At 40.2% G+C, this 20,669-nt stretch overlaps 1 protein-coding gene across 1 annotated transcript; it reads right to left on the reverse strand.

Annotated features, from left to right (window-relative positions):
* Positions 1–13,491: 13,491 nt before the first annotated feature.
* Positions 13,492–20,444, reverse strand: LOC139614407 (succinate dehydrogenase [ubiquinone] cytochrome b small subunit B, mitochondrial-like). The gene is made up of 4 exons (XM_071471643.1): positions 20,318–20,444; positions 19,266–19,376; positions 16,766–16,916; positions 13,492–14,669 (listed from the first exon to the last, which is right to left on the reverse strand). The coding sequence occupies exons 1-4, from the start codon at positions 20,364–20,366 to the stop codon at positions 14,504–14,506; spliced, it is 477 nt and encodes a 158-aa protein (XP_071327744.1). The 5' UTR covers positions 20,367–20,444; the 3' UTR covers positions 13,492–14,503.
* Positions 20,445–20,669: the final 225 nt, after the last annotated feature.

Genomic DNA, 20,669 nt, shown 5'->3' on the forward strand with positions numbered 1-20,669 from the left:
ATCTTTAAATATCAGAGGATGTGTATATGTGGTAATAATATTGGGACATTTATGTCATTCTGTATGGGTAGGATAGCTTAACATAAAGCCTGGAGGGGGAGACCAAAGTTAGTAAAATAGTAAGAAAAAATCACTAATACTCACTTTTTAATCAAACGTAATTGTATTTTTTTAAATTTGCACACATGGAAATATAAAAAAACAGTTTTAGTGGTTTTTCTTTGCAAATAATAACCACTATATGAAATGACTTTCCCATCATCTTGTGAAGGATTTTCAACAAAATATCAAATATGATGATAACAAATATTTTGTTCACATGTTCACTTTTGAACCCCTAAGCTTTGGACACTTAATGTTCTCCCATACAGTTCTTTCTACATTAATGTAAACCTTTTTCAATTACAGCTGAAACTTGGCTCTTTAATATAGTATCCATTATTTTATTTCAGACTGAATTTGCTGAAACCCAGAGCCCCAACAATAAAAAAAAATAAATAAATAAAAAAAAAAAAATGTAGAACTGTCCAAACACGTACATTCTGGACTCTGGTTCATTATCTAAAGTGCAAAGCTGAGCTAATCACCTCCTTCCATCAGACATGAAAGATTCTTGCAAACAGCTAATCACTGAATTTCCAAACATGTTGAACAATTTCTTTAAAATTAAAAATGTCGGGAAGGTCAACCAGATTCATAATGACTCATATAAATACTGTAGTGAACAATATCAGCATTATTATAATTATATAAACTGTTTTGTTCTTGGCACAGACAAGTGAAGCAGAAAATAGACCATTCTTGACCCAGTACATTGGATCCCAGAAATAGCAGCTCTGTGGCAGGGAGTGCTCTGGGCAACACGCTTCACAAAGCTCCCCTCACACAGACACCGAGGAGAACTTTGGTTCCTTAGCCCACAACTCTGGAACCCGTCCTCCGCTCAACTCTGGGGTAGAAAGACTTTTCCCAACAGAATGTGTCAGCAGTTCACAAAACAGACAGCAAGTAAATAAAGTAATGATAATTAAAAAGAAAACAAGAAATTAAAAATAAAACATTAAAACACCAATGTTAGAGGGATTTTTTAAAAACAAAAATGTTTCAATTAAAATATGATAAAAAGTTTAAATGGATGTTCAGAAACCTCGAAGCTCTAGTGTAGGCTGTAATGAAGTGAGTGAAGCTAGGTATTTGATTCATATTTTACATTTTTTTTGTTGTTTTATTTTAAGGTTTGATATCTATAAGAAAACAGATTTGTGGTTTTAAGTACCAAAAACCAGTTTGGGTCACTTTGTTGTGACATTAGAAAGTTACAGAAGTCCTGAAGTCTCTGTGGACTGAGCCCGTTAATACTTCCACAGTATTAACATGGAACCTAGACCTGCTTTATAGGAAAGAAGACATGGACATCTCAATCTATACTATATGGGACCTTTAAAGATTAAATCTGAACATGTTCTTTAACAGGCGTGTTGATTTACATAAGGTGTGATTAGCTCAGATAAGTAAGTTGGTGACTGAGGAGGGTCAGAAAGTGAGTTGGGCTATCAAGGGGCGTAACGGGTTTGCAGCAGGAGAGTCTGGTGCAATGAAAAATTCATTCAGATTCTGAAGTCCTAAGTCAGTGCTAATGCCTTAGTTCTGGCTATATTATGTCGTCTAAAATGTATGTGTGTGTGTGTGTGTGTGTGTGTGTGTGTGTGTGTGTGTGTGTGTATGTGTATGTGTATATATATATATATATATATATATATATATATATATATATATATATATATAATATATAGTTTCTTTTAGCCAATGTTCCATCATGGATCTGTAGCTTGCAGACACACACCATCCATATTGTGGTTAAACATGGACAAATATTGTGTAAAACATTTAGTTATTAGTTCCACATGCTAATAATTGTCTTTGTACACGTGTCTGTATGTAATTTATTTTGTGGATGTTGCGTGTACCTATCAAAGAACACATACAACTTCAGTACAAACTCTAGATTCTGAAAACAAAATAATTAGCTCCCTACCACTTAATTACCAATTTCTCAGTAAAATACAACAAGCAAAACATCACATTTTTTTCTGTCATCACATTAAAGCTGTTATTAAAAGTATTAAGCTATTAAATGCTTATAGTATTTATAGAGTCAGCAGATACAAGGCAACATAATCATTTGTTCAGAGCTCAGCAGTATTTAGCAGATAGATGCTCCACTACCTTTACATTTTTCAGACAGTGAGTGGTCGCCGCCGCCCAGCGGTGCTGAAACACCACCCTGTGGCCTCGGAGCACCATTTCAATTCTGGCTCATGATGGTTGGACATATATATGATGTTCTTATGTGCAACATAAACATATTGAGTGCAGCCCAGTGCCGAATCACCACACTATATATGACCTCTTGACTTTTCAGAGACTGGATTTATGGTTTTCTTTATCTCTCATGTCTGAAGTCAGACAGAGTTTAACCACTGTTTGACAGCCCTTTAGAGATTACAGTGTTACAGGATAAGAATGTCTCTGAACTTTAGAGATAAAGTGATATTTCTTTCTTTGGTGCAATGTCATCATATTTTGTGTTGATACTGAGGGTTTAGTTCTGTGTTTCCTAAATTTGCTGATCCAGTACTGGGTCATGCCACACCCGATCCACCACCATTCACCAGAGGACGGATTCATCGGAGCCAATAAGACAATTAGGAGAGAGGATATTCCCTCAGAACCAACAAGACGTGCTCAGTTCCATTCAATTCCATTCCATTTCATTTATATAGCGCCAAATCATAATCTACATTATCTCGAGGCTCTTTACAGGGTCAGGTCCAGACCTGACTTTGTTACAGAGAAAAACCCAACAGTTCCCACAAAGAGCAGCGCTTGGTGACGGGGGAGGAAAAACTCCAACAACCTCGACCGGTTGGGTTTAAGAAGAGAAAGAGGGGGTGGGGGGAGGAGAGAGGAGAAAAGAGAGAGAGAGAGAGCAGCTGTGTCGGTAATGGTGTTATCAATAATAATGATGACAGGTAACAGTGGTTAATAGTAAAGATGAGTAGTGGTGGATCTGGATCCTGCTGCTCCAGAGGCAGAGAGACCTGCAGAATGAGGACAGAGAGAGAGAGAGAGAGAGGAGAAGCACAAACTACGGGAGAGAAAAAAATACAAAGTTAATGGTATGAAGTCATCGAGAGAGAGAGAGAGAGAGAGAAAGACAGAAATAGAGAGAGAGAGAGAGAGAGAGAGAGAGCGCCAAGTGAATCATGGGAATCCCCCAGCAGTCTAGCTCTATAGCAGCATAACTAAGGGATGGGTCAGGACATACCCGAGCCAGCCCTAACTATAAGCTTTACTAAACAAGACAGTTTTAAGCCTGATCTTAAAGGTAGAGAGGTTGTCTGCCTCCCGAACCCACACTGGGAGCTGGTTCCACAGGAGAGGAGCCTGATAGCTGAAGGCTCTGCCCCCCATTCTACTCTTACAAACTCTGGGAACCACAAATTGACCTGCATTTAGAGAGCGAAGTGTCCTATTGGGAAAATAGGGAACTATAAGCTCTCCAAGGTACGATGGTGCCTGACCATGAATGGCTTTGTAGGTGAGGAGGAGGATTTTAAATTCTATGCTGGAGTTTACAGGGAGCCAATGCAGAGAGGCAACACAGGAGAGATGTGATCTCATTTCCTAGTTCCTGTCAGTACTTGTGCTGCCGCATTCTGGATCAATTGGAGGCTTTTTACTGAATTTGTGGGACATCCTGACAATAAAGAGTTACAGTCGTCCAGTCGTTAGGATAATGACAAAAAGAAAAAAAAAAAACAAATTCCCAGCTTGCAGAACTCAGGTGTTATTTCTGTTTTCCATTTAAAATTATTTTCCCCTTGGGCCACAGTCTGACAACTTCTGCAGCTTTTGCAGGGTGATTATCACAGACAGACCTACAGCTGTGCTCCCTCTGGGTTGTTTGGTTCCGGCCTTACCGCTCACGAGATGTGGTAATGCACCACATAAACCCTAATTATTTAGACACTGAAAATATTCCACCAATTTCCATAGTTCATGGTTTAGCAGCTGACACCAGTTTTTCATCATTTATTAACTCTGGTATCACAGAATAAAAAAAACCCTAACATTCATCACAATTACCGTTTTAGGGACATGAAGCTATAAGAAGGCAGGCACAGTTGATAATGTCCACGGCAATTCCTAAAGAGAAATGAACAGTCTTAAACCTACAGTCACTGATTGTTTGCCCACTTGAGGGCAGCAAAAAGCTGTCAACACACAGTTGATGTTGCAGCTGTTCAGGTCAGGTATCTGGCCTCCCCTCAAATATAATACCCAACATTCATGCTGACTTTGTGTCTCTGCTGTTCGGCACTGGACAGGTTGTGTACTTTTTTTTGCTGAGAACTGCTGCAAGCTGCTGGAGAAAATGAGGCTGATCAGAGCAATTACAATTCATCAAAACAATAAAATTGAAGGCCAGAAACCCAAAGCAAATAAAATACAGGATGCTATGTTAATACAGGAATACTGATTATAGCTGCTCGAACTGAAATAACAGACTGGAATCAGATTTGACTTGATCAGTGACAAGTTGCAGAAATTCTATTAAATTGTTAAATGCACAAGACTTTAAATCTATGTTGATTCAAATGGGCTAATTTAATCTAAGCAAATAAACCTTCCCTTGTAGTTTAAAACTCAGAAAACCAAATGTGAGCTACTGTCGGTGAATCTGTGCTGTTGTGGCAAAGATAAACTGTTTATCTCTTCCTTCAATGCCCTGCAGAGGCTTCCTTCAATCAGGGGCAGGACCTGAAGTTATCACTGCTACTGAGTCATGTTCCTGCCACCGACTCCGCACTCTCAGCGTGCCTCCCAAGCAATTTGCAATTTTTAAATTTTATTTTAATCTTTTTATCTAAAAATTAATTTATTATCATTTGTCACGAACCGAGTTGGTAAGTAGAAGAGACACAAGCCGATTATAACAAAAGTACCTAAAAATCTTTCTGGGCCCATAAAGACCCCTGCCCCCCCCAAAAGACAAAGGACAGACACACACACACACACACACACACACACACACACACACACACACACACACACACACACACACACACACACATATATGTATGTGTATATATATATATATATATATATATATATATATATATATATATAGTGGGTGATCAAACCACCAAACACAAAGGGGGTAACCAAAAACATAAACTCTAAACAATAACCACAAGACACAACAAAACATGTCAGTGCTTCCAACTTAACATTAACTGAGGAAAATATCCACCAAAGAAATCACCAATACCTTTACAATAAACAATAATTAATCAAAAGCAAAATGACAAATTGCCCCCCCCCCCCCCCCAAGGCAGGAAGACATGGTCCAGTCCGATGAATCCCTCCACAGCATTTAAGCAGAAGCAGCTTCAGCCTCTGAGCCCGGCCCCCTGCAGCAGCTCCAGGAACTGATAAGCTCCAGAACAACTGAATTAATGTGCTGAAAATAAAATGACTGAAAATATAACAAAAACTGACATAAAGTTAACTGAATGTGTGCACACCTCCTGTCAAAATCTGTTAATAAAAATGTGAATGTTATGAAACAAAACCTGTGTCTGATGAATATTTCATACTATTTGAATTGAATTAAATAAAGAGTTACCGACCTTCACGCTGATTCATTGTGTGGCTGCTACAAACATCACATCATTATTATCTAACTTTTTGTTTCTGTTTCATTTTTTCTGCCAATATCACTTTATTTAATCCATACCTCTTCACTTATTATGCTATCTTCATAATTAGCACTGCATTAGTGCTGTTTGTGTAATTTATGATAAGCTGATTTTTGCGCTCATGGCCATGCTTGGGACTCACCTTCCTACAACTCATGTAAAAAAAATGTTACAAATGTGTAAAATGTGCAAAAAATATTATTTAAAAATATATAGTAAATATATCAAAATATGAAAGAAAGTTTTTCTTACATTACACACATCATAGTGCACTGTAGTTTTTTATTCCTCCCTGTTGATTGTCTTCACCATACTGTTGGTCCTATAGCCCCCTTTTTACAGAATATATTAGTCAGTTCATATAAGGAATGTAAATATTTATGCCCCGTGTCTCTTCCAGTACCATTTTCTGCTCTGTCTACCACTCAGGATGGCAACACACTCCATATTTAAAGATTTGTTGCATGTTTACAGATTGTGATGCAAGCAAAACAGGAACTTGAACTTTTAACTGTTATTACATTCAAGTTATTTTAGGAAGTGCATGAAGTGTATGTGCTAACGTCTGATGGTTACAAAATGCTGCCTGGTATGAACACCTACATGCCCGGTGCAGGACCCGGGTGCAGGCTGTGCAAAGATGCCCGGAGACAGTTCAGTGCAGAAGGTGTAAGACGCAGGCAGGAACAGCTGTGCTGAGTCTGGGCTGGAAGTCCCAAGGTGAGAAGGCAACACACCTCAGATCCTGTGGGACTTCCAGGTCCAGGCTGACAAACTGGTGGTGGCCAATCCACCAGACATGGTGCTGGTCAAACATCAGAGGAAAGCAGTGGTGACAGATGTGACAGAGACGGTGGCGATGCATCACTCCCCTCAACAGATTTCTGCATCGTCAGCGCAAATGAATGAAGAAGGAAAAGGAAAAACATGACTTCAAAATAAAATCTGGATAAAAGTGAAACAATAAACGGTAGAGAGTGATCAGTGAGTCACTATTTCAAATGTCTTTTTCACTCTGCAAATTGTAGACAAAAGGGAAAGAGAAATCTAAGAAGTGAGAGTAAAAAAAAACCCAAAACAAAACTGGATATTTCTACATTTTAAAGAAAATAAAACTGGTGTTCAGAGTCCCTCTTGACTCACTCGTTTTCACTTCCGCCTTACGTCACAGCTGGAAGTTCGCGTTTCCCCCTCCGCACGTACAAAGGACGGGTCACAGCCGGCGGTGAGGTATCACTCCGCCAGCAGAGTCCGCGCAGGTAACACACAGCCACGCGTCGCTGCAGTGAGTTAGAGACCCCGGGTCCCCAGCCCGCGGCCCCCACAGGGGAGGAAGAGCTGGATGACGCCGGCTTGGAGGCTGTTTTTATTCAGTTATTTGTTTAATTATTTATTCTGCTAATTTGTCTTTGTTTGAAAGGAAGCGTCTGAGGAGGGAAACCAAAGCGTCCGGTTTCGATCGCAGCTTTTAAAGGTGAGTGACGCGGACACACGGGGGGGGGCTCAGGGAGGGGGGGGCAGACTTGTGCAGCGCTGCCTCCATCCTCTGTGATGAAGTGAGCTCCAGTCCTGAACAACAACAGTGACTGCATGATGTGTTTCTTCTTCTAATCGGTTTAAAGCTCAAACACCTTTTAAGTTCTGTAAACGAGCACTCAGGTAGCACTGATGCGAGGTCATGCCAGTTAATCATCAAATAACCCTGCACCCTGTAGGTGCAGAGGGTCGGTCATGTTCGTGAGGGAGCAGGTGTCACTGCACCCACAGCTCCACAGGTGTGACGCACCTCAGCTGTGAATGTCCACGAAACTGCTCATTCAGCAGCTGAAGGGGAATTTGTGCTGAACAGCTGATTCAGATTTTTAAAAAGGAAATAAGGGAGAGTTCACAGCTTTTCTTTTCAACAGAAGTCTACAGAAGTGCACGTTAGGGCTGGGTGGGTGATGAGGCCCATGAGTATGAATAAAACTGCATGGAGGTGCTGTCACCTCTGACAGCATCACTTCACATCCACCCTGTCAGAAGACGCTGTGGTGCAGAGCTCAGTGGGGAAGTCTGAGGTTTTTCGCAATCCTGTCCCGCTGAATTGTGCTTCTTGGAAAGGACTCAGACATATTTCACTTCTTTGTTCTCTTGAATGGTGTAAAAGAACAAAAAGAGTTTCAGAGTTGTTCACTGATCCACTATGATGCACTGCACATATTTCTATAATTCAGTTTATGATTATTTCTTTTTACCTTGATCGTGATGAATGAATGATCTTTTCTTTTGGAGCCATGCTTCATATTCAACAACGTGATTTTGTTCCACGTGATGAAACAAATTGGTGCCGTTATGTTTGGTGATATCAGCATTCACCACTAAGACCCAATCAGGAGGAGGCATCGTCTCCAGAGCTCTCTGTTTCTGCCCGTCCACACTGCAACACAACCCCAGAGTTTTCCAAATAAAATGTGTCCAGCAGTGTTTCCCAAAGTCTCAGCTGTGGGGCCCGAACACGGCAGAGCAGTGTGGACGCCAGGCCCTGACTCAAACAGAGCAGTGTGGGCGCAGCCTGAGGCTCAGTGTTTGGAAGGTGTGGAGGCCTGTGACTGAACTCGAGGTCGTATGTTTTTCAGGGGACAGTTCATAAATGCACGAACTGGGGAAGGTATTCACCAAATTAACCGGCATGAGTAAGATTAAGCCGGTGAGAGACTTTGACACCTTTTGGTAAACACCATTGGTAATATCCGAAAGAGAAAAACAGATTTGTTTTTCAGCAGGTCTACCAGATGGCTACCAATGGCTACTCCCCTATTCAATTTATGGACACAAATGAGAAAGGCTTCTACTTCACCGGTAAGTGATATCATACTGGAGATATTCCTATTATTTTGGATTGTATAATATTGTATATGGTGTTGTGTTTATTGTAATTTTAACATAATCCCTATTGTTTTTTGAACACTGGTATATAAATCTCAAAATCTAATCTGCTCTTTTCCGCTCTCTATTTAAAGTGGCTGAAAAAGGTGAGACAATTCCTATGTTGTTTTATTTCTTTAACCCTATAATGCCAAATGCGTCAAATTTGATACAAGCATTTCTGAGACCTACTGCATCACCTGATGGTAAAAACATCACTCAAAACCCTCTTGTATCCAATCTGATGCTTGTCTTCCAACCACTGGTGGAAACCTTTATCACTACAACAATTCAAACACAGTACATGGGACAATCCAGGTTGGCCACCTTCAGATAGTTCCCAACTCACTGGATCAAGGTAAAGAAAATTGCGATTTTTTTACGATTTTCCAGTGACATTTTCTCTGAAATTTTTAGTAATATTCTAACATGAACACTTAATCTGTTGAAGCAAGTTATAATTACATCATTTTTTGCATTTTAGTATGTAGTAAAATCGTGTATAAAATTTGGAAAAACCTATATGCAAATAATTTTTTGTAATTTTTTTTTATTTTATTTTTTTTCCAAATTTTGTGAAAGGGCCAAATAAAGGTTCCAGATTCAAGAAATCAGAATTTTCTGTCCATTATTTCTGGAGTCAGGCATTACAGGGTTATACATTCCTAGGCAATACATTTGTGGCAAGTTTATTCCCTCAGTTTTATGCTTTCCTCCCTTATCCTCCATTTATTGTAGAATATACAAGTACTGATTGAAAGTGTTACTGATGTTACGACATGTTTTTCTCTCAAGATGCAGATTTTGAAGAAGACGGTTACACAGATTCCCAACGGTGCCTCATACATAAGCTCCAGAGCAATGAAGACAAGATGCTGCTGTTGAATGATGATGGAAATTTTCTTGCAAAGCAGTTATCTATACAGGAGCAAAATGAGCTCGGTAATATCCAAATCCTACTCAGCCAAATTTTGCACTTTATCTTAGCCTTTATTGACGGGGTTCTGGTCTTATAAACAACTGAAGAGGTTGTTCTGAGCTCTGAGGCAGAAAACACAATGCAACACTGTGCTAAACCAGGCTACCTGAAAATGGACATGGATGCGCACATACATGCACAGCAGATGAGCCAAAACATTATGACCAGTCAGAGAGGAAGCACGCGTTATGGTCTGGGATATATTAGACAGTAATCAGTCAGTTCGTAGAACAGCCAAAAAGCAACAGAGATATTTCCACCACCTTATTAACTTCCAGGGCTGCACCTGGATCGATGGATGCAAATAGTTTATCTTTTTGAGACGAGAGACTTTTGTGACTCGGGCAGAACATCATCATAATTTAATAATATTATAACAACCCTATTTCTGTGCACATCACCGCAGAGGACACCTTTAATTCACCGGTGTTTCGCATTTTAAAGCCAATTCCAAAGTGTTTCTATAGAATATTTATGATGATCAAGCTGCTTGTGTTAGATTGTCTTCAGTGTTGGAATTTCTAGTAGTGATAAAAAGGAAGAAAGACTCAGTCACTGAGTTTTGGACAAGTTTAAAACCTGTGAGGCTGTATCACTCCTACTGAGTGTCCTGGCATCTCAACTCTGTGGACTCTGTCTTACACCTGGTACAAAGGAAATAGCAACAGCATATACACTCTCGCCCATCCGGGCACCTGTAGGCCTGATGGTCTGAGGTGTGGTCCTGGTGCCTTCTTATCTTGAGGCAGTGGAAAGTGATTGCATTGCATTGATCAACAAAAACCTGGTCTGAAGTCAGTGGCGCAGTTTATCAGATATTTCATGGACGTACTATCAAGAGAGTAATATGCCGACAGGTGCGTCTCAGGTGATCAGTGCAAATCATTTCGCTGAGCACAGCTCTACAATGAAATAAGGTTGTATCCGTTTGAAATGGTAAAATATTTTCAGTTCCTTATGAAACTGAAGTGGGAGTAATTGTGGGCATCAGCTGAGTAGATGGTCCTTTAATGTGTGCCAGGATGCATTTGTGTTCACACTGTTCAACGAATGTGGCCCAGACAAACTCCAAACCATATCCACACAGCTCACTGTTTGCATACACGTTTTCAAGCTCAGTGAAGCTATTGTGATTCTGAGTTGGGCAAATCAAACTTGGTGTCTTGTTCATATGAAATTCATTCTTTGAGTTTGGCCGACAGTGTTTTCTTTCTGCGCTGCATTTTGGAAAGTACCCTCTTGATTTCTGTAATCTCCACTTCAGCTAAACTTTAGAATGTTTTATCGTTTACAATGTGGATTTTGTTTCTGAATCTAAAGTCAAAAGTAAAAAGATATAGAACATATATCCATATAACCTGTCGAACCAATCCCGTCACCTTGTGGATGGGGGTGCGGCAAAATAAACTCTTAATAAACCCTCTAGTCCTCAAACCTCAGTGAGGAAGTAAGAGGAGATGTGCTACCAGCCGTGGTTTTCCTTTTTTTTCTCCACTTTTTATGTAGAAAAACCATGTTAAACAAAATATTAATCACATTAGGATTTTATGTCGTTTAAAAAACGTCTGGAGAGGAACTTTAACAGAGGCCCAAGAAGGTCAGGGTCTTCAAACATGAACAGACAGACGCAGCAGATTACAGCTGTCGCACCATGGCAATATTCTGTAAATTATTTAAATCTCTTAAACCATGAAATCATTGTCACATTTTGTGTTTCTGTAATCCTTCAATTTTCAGCTTCTCCTGTGTTTCTTTTACAGAATGCAAATTCAACATCCATATATACGAGAGGGACTCCACAGTGACGTGGCAGGGGAAGGCAGTCATGCTGTATGTCAAGAAAGATGACAAGAAGATCGTGGTATTCTGCAGCGGGGAGAATGAAATCCATCCCAAGGAAATGGTGAGAATAAAACACGATTTACAGTTGTTTACAGTGTGTGACGTGATGTGTCTCCCACTCTGCCTTCACTTAGGCAATGTAGCCCTGTGATTGAATAGCTTTGAAAAGTTGGCAGCTGTACTTTGCAGAGTGGTCTGTCAGGTCACGTCAGGCCACAGCCCGACACTGAGAAGCCCTAAACACATGCATCCTGCAGGGAGGGAAGCTAGCAGTGGCAGTTAGCATGATGGCACCAACATCAGTTTACAGGAAGGAAGGAACAACGTGAAAAGATCATTTTAAAAGCTACATCAGTTTTATCTACATGTGTAAATCCAGACCGTTTATCTTGAGGTTCATCATGTTCTGTGTAGACTTTCAGTTCTTTTGCCTGCTTCAGCTCGGCCATGTGTTTTTCTGTAGACTATTCCACAGAAAATTGAGGAAGCTGCACACAACGCCCTGTTCTGCATGAAGCAACTCATAGATTCTGACAAGTTAATGTTTGAGTCCACCAAGTACCCATGTAAATTCCTGGGATTCGAGCCTACTAAGGAGGACTCCACTCTTCACCAACTGGTCTTGCGTCAAAGAGGTAAAGATGAACCGGATGACGCTTGCGAGATTCTTCTAATATGATCGTAATGAATGATTCCAAAAACTCATTGTGTCATTAAAGAGAAATGAAATTACTGTAGGGACAACCTGTGGTACTGCTTGTGTATAAAGTTGAGTTTCACAACACAGGATTGACCCATTACTGCTCACTTACACAAAAACAAAATGTTTGGATGTATAATTATTAGTTTTAATAGGAAGAAGACACATACAGTATATGACAGATGCACAAAACCCATTAGTGTGTGAGGAAAACTTTGAATTGAGATTATCCTTCATTCTATCACGGACTAATTTAAATTTAATTAATTACAACTTATTTTGTAGCATATGAAGTGAACCCCAATATTAAATATGACATGAGGAATTAGTTGTGTAAAATATATGAAAGAACTGACAGTTTGTGAAAAATTGATTAAAACTCCTCATTTTGAAATGTTCATTTTCTTAAGTTTTGCTGGACAGAATTTTTTATTTAATTTGCTTTTCTAATGTCTTTATTTCATTATAGCGTTTTTTTTCAACTGTACTTTTTTTTATATTCATAGTTACTTATTCATTTATTTAATATTAAGCCATTTGGGAATCCACAGAAGCACCTCCAGCTTTGATGATGAGATGCACCTTGATACATCCACGGTGACGTTTTCTTGTTTTCATTTCTGCCTTTAAAACAGGAAACGCAATAATGTTTTTACTTTCATGTTCATTTACCGTGTTTGTCCTCATCTTGCCTCAGTTGGTTTTCTGAAACAAAGGTATATTCCTAAATTAAATTGTTGTACTTTTGTGGCTATAATTGCAGCTTTTAATTGATTGGCTTTTTATAGTTTTATCACACATTTCAATGAATTCCAGATCATGGACCATATTCTATCCCACTATTGTTTTGAGCAATAGCTATTTTTATATATTATATAGTATATCTTTTGTAATATTCTGTTAGCATGTACTTTGTGTGTATTAGGTTGAGTCATAAAATGTAAAGAGCAGTGCACTCTTCTCGCCACAAATAATTTTGAGCATATAATCTGCAATAATGTTAATTGAACAGATATCACAAATTGACAATTGATGTAATAAGCAAACATACCAACACCAAACTTGTTGAGCTCTCAAACATTTACTGAGTGGGCATTGTGACAACAGACTGAACCCAGAGTGCAGATTTTACAGTGATAAACCTGTAACCTGATAGCTGCATGCAAGGACCACCGATTATATGCTCTGAGTAAATATTCACATTATAACATCAAGGTTTGATTGGCTTGCCACATTGAGTCTTATACCAGCTCATATTGACATTTTTGAGTTGTAAACTTAAGAAAAACTGCCAAAGATTTTTGAAATGGTCAAAATAAATGTAATTTTTTAATATTTTGAATATGTGTCATTGTTTTTTTGCGAACTTACACAGTGGAAGGAGTTTGTAATTCATACATGAAGTACAACACAACTCAATGTTACAGAGGCATACATCACTGTCACTGTCTTGAGTGATGTTTTCCTGGCAGAGGACGGCATTGTGCAGCTGTTATTTTCAGACCCTGCTGTAGATTATACACCGTTAGCTGCCAGACTCTGTTAGCTGTTCTGCTGGGGATGCACAGGTCGGCTGAGTGTCGCTGGGTGGCTTCAATTTACGATGCCACCCTTACCTTTAAAGAACCTTCAACAGAGCAGCAGAAAGTAAATTCAGTCTGCTCTCCTCCCAGCCCCAGCTCCTCTGTGCACAAAACACAGCACTGCGCGCTCGACTCAGGGCAGAGGGGGGGGGGGGTGGAGGGTGTGAACTGCTCATATCTGTAGTGCTGCCCTGTTAATCCTGATGGGTTAAAGAGCATAAAGGTAGTATGTATACATTGTGATTGACACAAAATACATTTAAGAAATCAGCCACAAACAGGATCTGAACATAAAAAATAACCTTACTATCCTGTAAGACCTGAAAACATGCACATCCCCAGTAAATGTAACAATTACAAGTCAGGATACTGGATATCTCTTATTTGTAGAATTGGTTGTGACATATTAAATAACTTGTGTTGCTTAGTTTGAAAATACACAGGGGAATGAAGCTTAAATTTAGACCAAAAACAGAGGCTCCCACATGTAATTAAAGACAATGGTTTCTCGGTCCCCGATCATCATGAGAAAGAACCTCATACAAAGACCAAGCCTGAACTGATCAACATTAAATTTGCAATTACATAAATGTGAACCAAAATTGTCAACATGATATATTTATAAGAATATACATAACACCTTGAATTTTTTACAATCAGCCAGGACCAGATAGCTCCTGTCCCAGTGTCTGAATCCTCCCAAAGGTTCTCCAGTCCACAGTCATATTCATTTGCTCCAGAGCAGGGCAACAGCTTTGCAGATGCCAACATCATTGTAGTTGAAGTAGCAAAGACCGGCAAAGGTGACAGTGGACATGAGGAAGAGACCTGCGTTGGCTAACTTGATCTTTGTGTCGCCGTGAACGTAGTCTGTTAACACCTGCCCGATGCCCCTGCCAGACAAAAACATACGCAGACACAGAGAGGATGAGTGAGGAGTCGGGGGAGACAGAGGAAAATGCAGTCTTCAAAATTAAAATCAACGTCCCAGTATGCTTCCCCCAATGTATTCCCATTTCAAATTTTACTGTCAACAATATTGTCAATGTTCCTTACATGAATACACAGGGTCTTACCATCACACAGTTTAATGTTAAGGTTATAGGTTATGTCCTTTACTTTGGCATGGTGGTTGGTTCTAACCATGACCCACACCCTTGAGCCTGAACCGCAACTGCTTTGCAGAGGTCGTCAGTCAGAGGTGTAAAGCAGATTGAAAAAGCTTTGTCATTGCAGTTGGGAACAAAATACCATGCCATCGTTGCTTAATTTAAAGAAACTGACCCAGAATCCAAATGTGACCTGATTTAAACTGCAGATAAAGTGATAAAATCAGTTTTCTCAACAGTGTAATCTTTAGCTTTCACCAACTCTTAAAGGTTCCATATAGTATTCAGGTAGATGCCCATGTGTTTTTTGATTATAAAGCAGGTCTAGGTTCTATATTAATACTGTGAAAGTATCAAAGCCTCAGTCCACAGAGAAATGCACACAGCCTGTATTCAGAAACTGAGCCTTAAAACCAGCCGTCAGGACTTCTGGAACTTTGTGATGTCACAAAGCAGTTAGTACCCCCAGCCATGCCCTGAGCCCTGCCCACCTGGACCCACCATCCAACCTTGCAGGATTTAAGTTTCATGAAGTTTCCTTTCATCTAACAGAACCTATATTTTAATATGTTAAACCACCCATGTTGCCACCTCTACCGCCCTAATTCCAAAAAGCTTCATGTCTTATTAAAGCCATGTTCAGTTCAGTTCCAACATTCCTTAGTGCTATAAAATCCTATTAGGCTCAGATTATGCTTATCCCCAGGACCGGCTGAAAAGAGGAAGCTTTCCAACCTTCTCATGCTTCCACCCATGGTGGTGATGATGCCAAATGACATTGGGGCATTCGTCTAACTGGTTTTGGTCAAAGAGGGCGAAGCCTGACCCCTTCGAGATACCCACCTGCCCCGAAAGACGTCGCTTCAGAAGACTTATCATTAGTCACGACTGGCCTGATCTGTGGCCTACACCTGCCAGGCCGTTTAGTCTGCGCACTAACTGATGGAAGAGCACATCGCTGCGACGCTAAGCTAAAGCCACCTTCTCAAGTCTGCAAACAAAGCTGAAGCTAAACAAGGCTGAATTAACAGCAGCTGACAGCTACAATGAGATGGCTGAACCCCCTCAACCCCCCACCAAAAACCCGTGCCACAGAGTTTGCCTTGTGTCTGTTAAACGTCAGTGAACAAGCTCAGTCTTTGCGCAGGGTAGAGACGTTTGGGGAGATACGTTAGTGGAGGGTCCAAAGAACTTTCATTCACACCATATTAAATCACAACCTGTTGGTGTTAAGGCCACAGAGGTGAGGTCATGTCAAATTAAGCCATTCACACTGGACTACAAGTCCCTGAGGACCTCATGTGATGAAGGAGCCCCCCCCGGCCCCTCCTCTAAATTTGCGTTTTCCCAGGATAGGTGAAGTCACTAATATTTATTGGTCACTTTGGAGACTGTAGTTTGTGATACTGGTGAATTAAGTGTTTCATATCTTCTGTTTTCCCTAATTGATATAAGCATGGAGGATAAAATAACATCGGAAATGTTGAACATTGGAAAAATGCCTCTCTAAAACAGTTTCAACTAAAACCAAACATCATAAACTTCAAGAAGGTTGGATTTCTGTATTTAATAACTGTCAGAAGAAGCGGATACCCAGCTATATAGAAAAACAGAAGTAGTCTGGTCTTCCTTTGCCCACAAACCAGAGGAAAGAGATCGGTTGAGTAAACAGGAAATAGAACTATGTCATTTGACACCTTTGGGTTATAGAAATGATTCTGTGTTAAATGTTATGAAAATAGCATGATTACAGAGAAATGATCTGATTCAGAACTGGAACACGAACATGAACATGAAACCTTTGTAAATACGTATAAAACACATCTACTGTCTTCAGAACTAACAAACCCAGGGCTCGGGTTAGTGTCGGCTCATCTTACCAGTGGCCATGCAGTGTCAGGGCAGCAGCCAGGGAGTAGTCCATGACAGGACCAGGGTTAAAATAGGCTATGGGCCCCATGGCCAGCAACAGGATGCTCAGCATTCGCTCGGCTGTCCAGTGCAGAGAGGCGGCTTTGGAGCCAGATCCCGCTGCAGAGCAAGAGAAACAGCAGACTGTCAGCAGACTTAAGAGCAACAAGTCGAATTCCCAGGGACAAGATTCCTTCTGCCTGGTTAGATGACACTCCAGAGGTTGTTTTCTTGTTGAAAAAGACGAGTGTGCTGTAAATATGAAGCTACTTCCTGCCTGCCACGGACAGATAATGAGATCATGGGCCCCTGGGAAAGACCCCCAGTGTGAACCAGCGCCACACAGCTGCATCATTTTTAACTCTCAGCCACAATAATGACTCAGATGTGTCATTTACAGCGGTTTTACGTCTCTTTGTGGAAACAGACTTCCTGGAAAACGATGTGTCGTGGTGTAGGTACATTAAACTGGTGTATAAACATAAATTCCTCCCAGTCAGATTATTATTATAACCCTAATGACATCATGGGTTTGAGTTGGTTATGAAGATTACAATTTTTAAACTTGTGGCATGAAGCTTGAAAGACGTGACCAACGTACAACAGTACATTGTGGTATTGCTGAAATACAGTATATACAATGCAACATACACACAATATATTACAGTGGCAAGAAAAAGTAAGTGAACCCTGATCTGAATAAATCTGTATAAATTTATCTTGAAATATGATCAGATCTTCATCTAAACCACAGTTATGAACAAACAATCTATTTTCATGAATAACACACAAACCATTGTGATGTTCTTATCATTTAAAGCATCACTCAAACATCCAGTTCAGGCTGTAAAAATTACATGAACCGCTCAGGAAATGGGATTAATAAAAGCTAACTGGGGTCAGGGGGTATCAAACCTGGAGTCCAGGTAATGAAATCAGGCTGGAGGTATGGGTTAGAGACACTTTAACTAAAAAAAAAAAAAAAAAAAAGACACTTTAACAGAATTTTTGATCAAAGTCATCTGATGAGTTCAGATCTCCATCGGTCCACAGTCAGACAAACAGTCTGTGAATTCTGTGGCTACTGTCAAAGAAGCTCAGAGTAACAGCTAAAGGCTTTAAGGAATCATTGGAGCTGGACCTCTGTTCATTTGAAATCATGGAGTACGGAAGTTTACAACAATGAAACTGGGAAGATGTTTTAAGGACTAATGAATCTACGGTTGAATTGTTTGGGGAGAAAATGCAGCTCTGTGTATGAGGATCTGCACACCAACATGAAAACATCATGCCGCAGGTGGCGCAGGGTGGAGGGAGCATCATGATCTGGGGCTGTGCTGCCTCTGGACCTGGACAGCTCCACATCATCGAGGAAAATGATTTTATTCTGTAACTTTTCTTGCCATTTTCTTGCCACTGTGTGTGTACATTAAGACATAAAGTTGTTTTTTTTTTTAAATCGGTAAACTAGACTAAGAATCTCACTAAATTAAGTCGACATTTGGTATTTGACAAACACATCTGACCTTCCAGAGAAAGCCTCCACCCTTCCGTCAGTGTAAATGACCCACTAACCTGAATAGGAGGTCACAGTGGGTGAAACCTGCTAGCATTAAGGAGACCTTACATTGAGCTGGTGTCAAAATACTGCCACCTCCCATTTGAGGTGCTAAATCTGGGCTACAGAACACCGGTGGTACACCACCAGGGCTGTCAGCCACCTGCTGTCCTATCAAACCAGAAAAACACTGCTCTTTAGAAACTGACAGGTCATACACACATCATTCTAAAGAAAAGCTGTTAAACCAAACGATTTGCCTTACTGGCAAAAACGAATCAAGTCAGGTGCCAGACATGGATCAGGAAGCCTTACCTGCTTGTTAGTAAGTGTACTGGCACATTCTTTAAGACCAGAGTACAGTATAATGGACTATGAACATTTCAACAGATTGCTATCACATGTATTACACTCCTTCACAATATGCTGTAGAGATAAAGGGAGTCAGGTCAGTCACAATTAGCTTTTAATATTTACTTGTTGTTGAAACTGTGTCAGGGCTGTTGATGTAAGCAGGACTGCAACTGATTATTTTCATCACTGATTAATCTGCAGACTGTTTTCAGGATTAATCCAAAAAAAAAAAAACAGAGAGCAGTGAAAAAGGCAATCCCAGCTTCCTAGAGCCAAAGGTGACACCATCAATGTCTTTATGTGCCTGAACAACAGTCCAAACCTCAAGAGATTCAATTTACTATGATGTAAGAGGAGGGAAGGCAGCAATATGAGAAACTAGACACATCAACTTTTCGCTTTAAAAGTGACTCAAACGATCAAAATAGTTCCAAATGAATTTTCTGTTGATCAACTAATCGTTTAATTATTGCAGCACTAACTGAGCCTCTCCTGTTGTTCTGTATATTCCCTGCATGTGTTGGTTCTGCCTCCGGCTTCCACTTGTCAGCACTGACCGTACAGAGCCTGTGATGCATGAATCCTTGCTGTCAGCAGGTAGGGCTGCTCCTGGTATTTGTGAGGTACCACCAGCGGTCTGGACAACAAAGTGCTTTGGTACCACAGAGCTGAAGAGAAAAGACAAAAGGTTACATTTCCATATGGGCACAAGTTATGAAATTCAACCTCAGAATTACTTAAAATTAATTGTTGATCACACATTAGCCCATAATGCAGACTTATGATGTCAAATGTATGTCATTTTAACATGTTGCAAAACAACACAGGAAAAACAATTACATTAACAATATATCCTGCTCCAACATGTGTAACGCATTAACATGATAAACACAACACATGTCTCAGTTTCTCCCCACGATTTTCCACCATTTTTTCTATATTTAAAGAGAAACTGTCTGGAAATGTTTTTCTTATCCCTGAAAAAACTGGAAGTCTGTCACCATTAAATGGGATTTTTTGTTGTTGTTGTTTTGGGTGTAAATGCAGCTTTAAAAATGAGGTAAATAATTAATATCTGATGTTTTCATTTAGGCTGAATGGTAATCTTTTTTTATTTTTTATAATATGTGCAGTTGAACATGCGAGCAATAACGTCACAGTGGGACGGTGTGATGTCATGACGACAGCAAGAATCAGTGCACGTCACTATTAAAGAGTAAGTTTAGCACCAACTAACCAGCGTTAACCAGCGGCGGTTCGCAGTGTTAACTACAGTTTAGCACCAACTAACCAGCGTTAACCAGCGGCGGTTCGCAGTGTTAACTACAGTTTAGCACCAACTAACCAGCGTTAACCAGCGGCGGTTCGCAGTGTTAACTACAGTTTAGCACCAACTAACCAGCGTTAACCAGCGGCGGTTCGCAGTGTTAACTACAGTTTAGCGGTTCTTGACCTGAGTCCTGAGCCTGAAATCAGCCTCTGCCAGACGCTCTCAGCTCAACACTCGACGTCCCTTCAGTAAAAACGTCCCGCCTTCAGCCCGCGGCGGTAAAATGAGTTAAAATATTCAAAAACAACAAGAAACACTGAGAACAGAGGGAGAACTCACGTTTAACGCCTCTGCGGCACACAGAGCTCAACCTGACGATGGCCGCCATGATGCTCGTTCAACCAAGGTCACCACCGTCACCCGGATGTAGTTGTTGATGTCGTCAGCGGCGCAAAGATTGTTGGATGTTGGAGAAGAGTAACTCACGGTGTCAACGGCCTGCTGCATAAAATTAATGGTGAGGTAAAATAAAAGAGAAATAAAGGATCTCAAATGATATCAGAGATCATTTTAGGGTTGGACCTACGTTAGTCAGAAGGATAAAACGGCCAAAACACAAAACAATTAAAATAAATAAATAGAATTGAAATAATTGCTTTTATATCTTTTATTAACATATTGTAGTGTCTTA

Source organism: Trachinotus anak, unplaced genomic scaffold, assembly GCF_046630095.1.
Source record: "Trachinotus anak isolate AG129_WGS33_773 ecotype Australia unplaced genomic scaffold, CSIRO_AGI_Tana_v1 ptg000034l, whole genome shotgun sequence".
Classification (NCBI taxonomy): domain Eukaryota; kingdom Metazoa; phylum Chordata; class Actinopteri; order Carangiformes; family Carangidae; genus Trachinotus; species Trachinotus anak.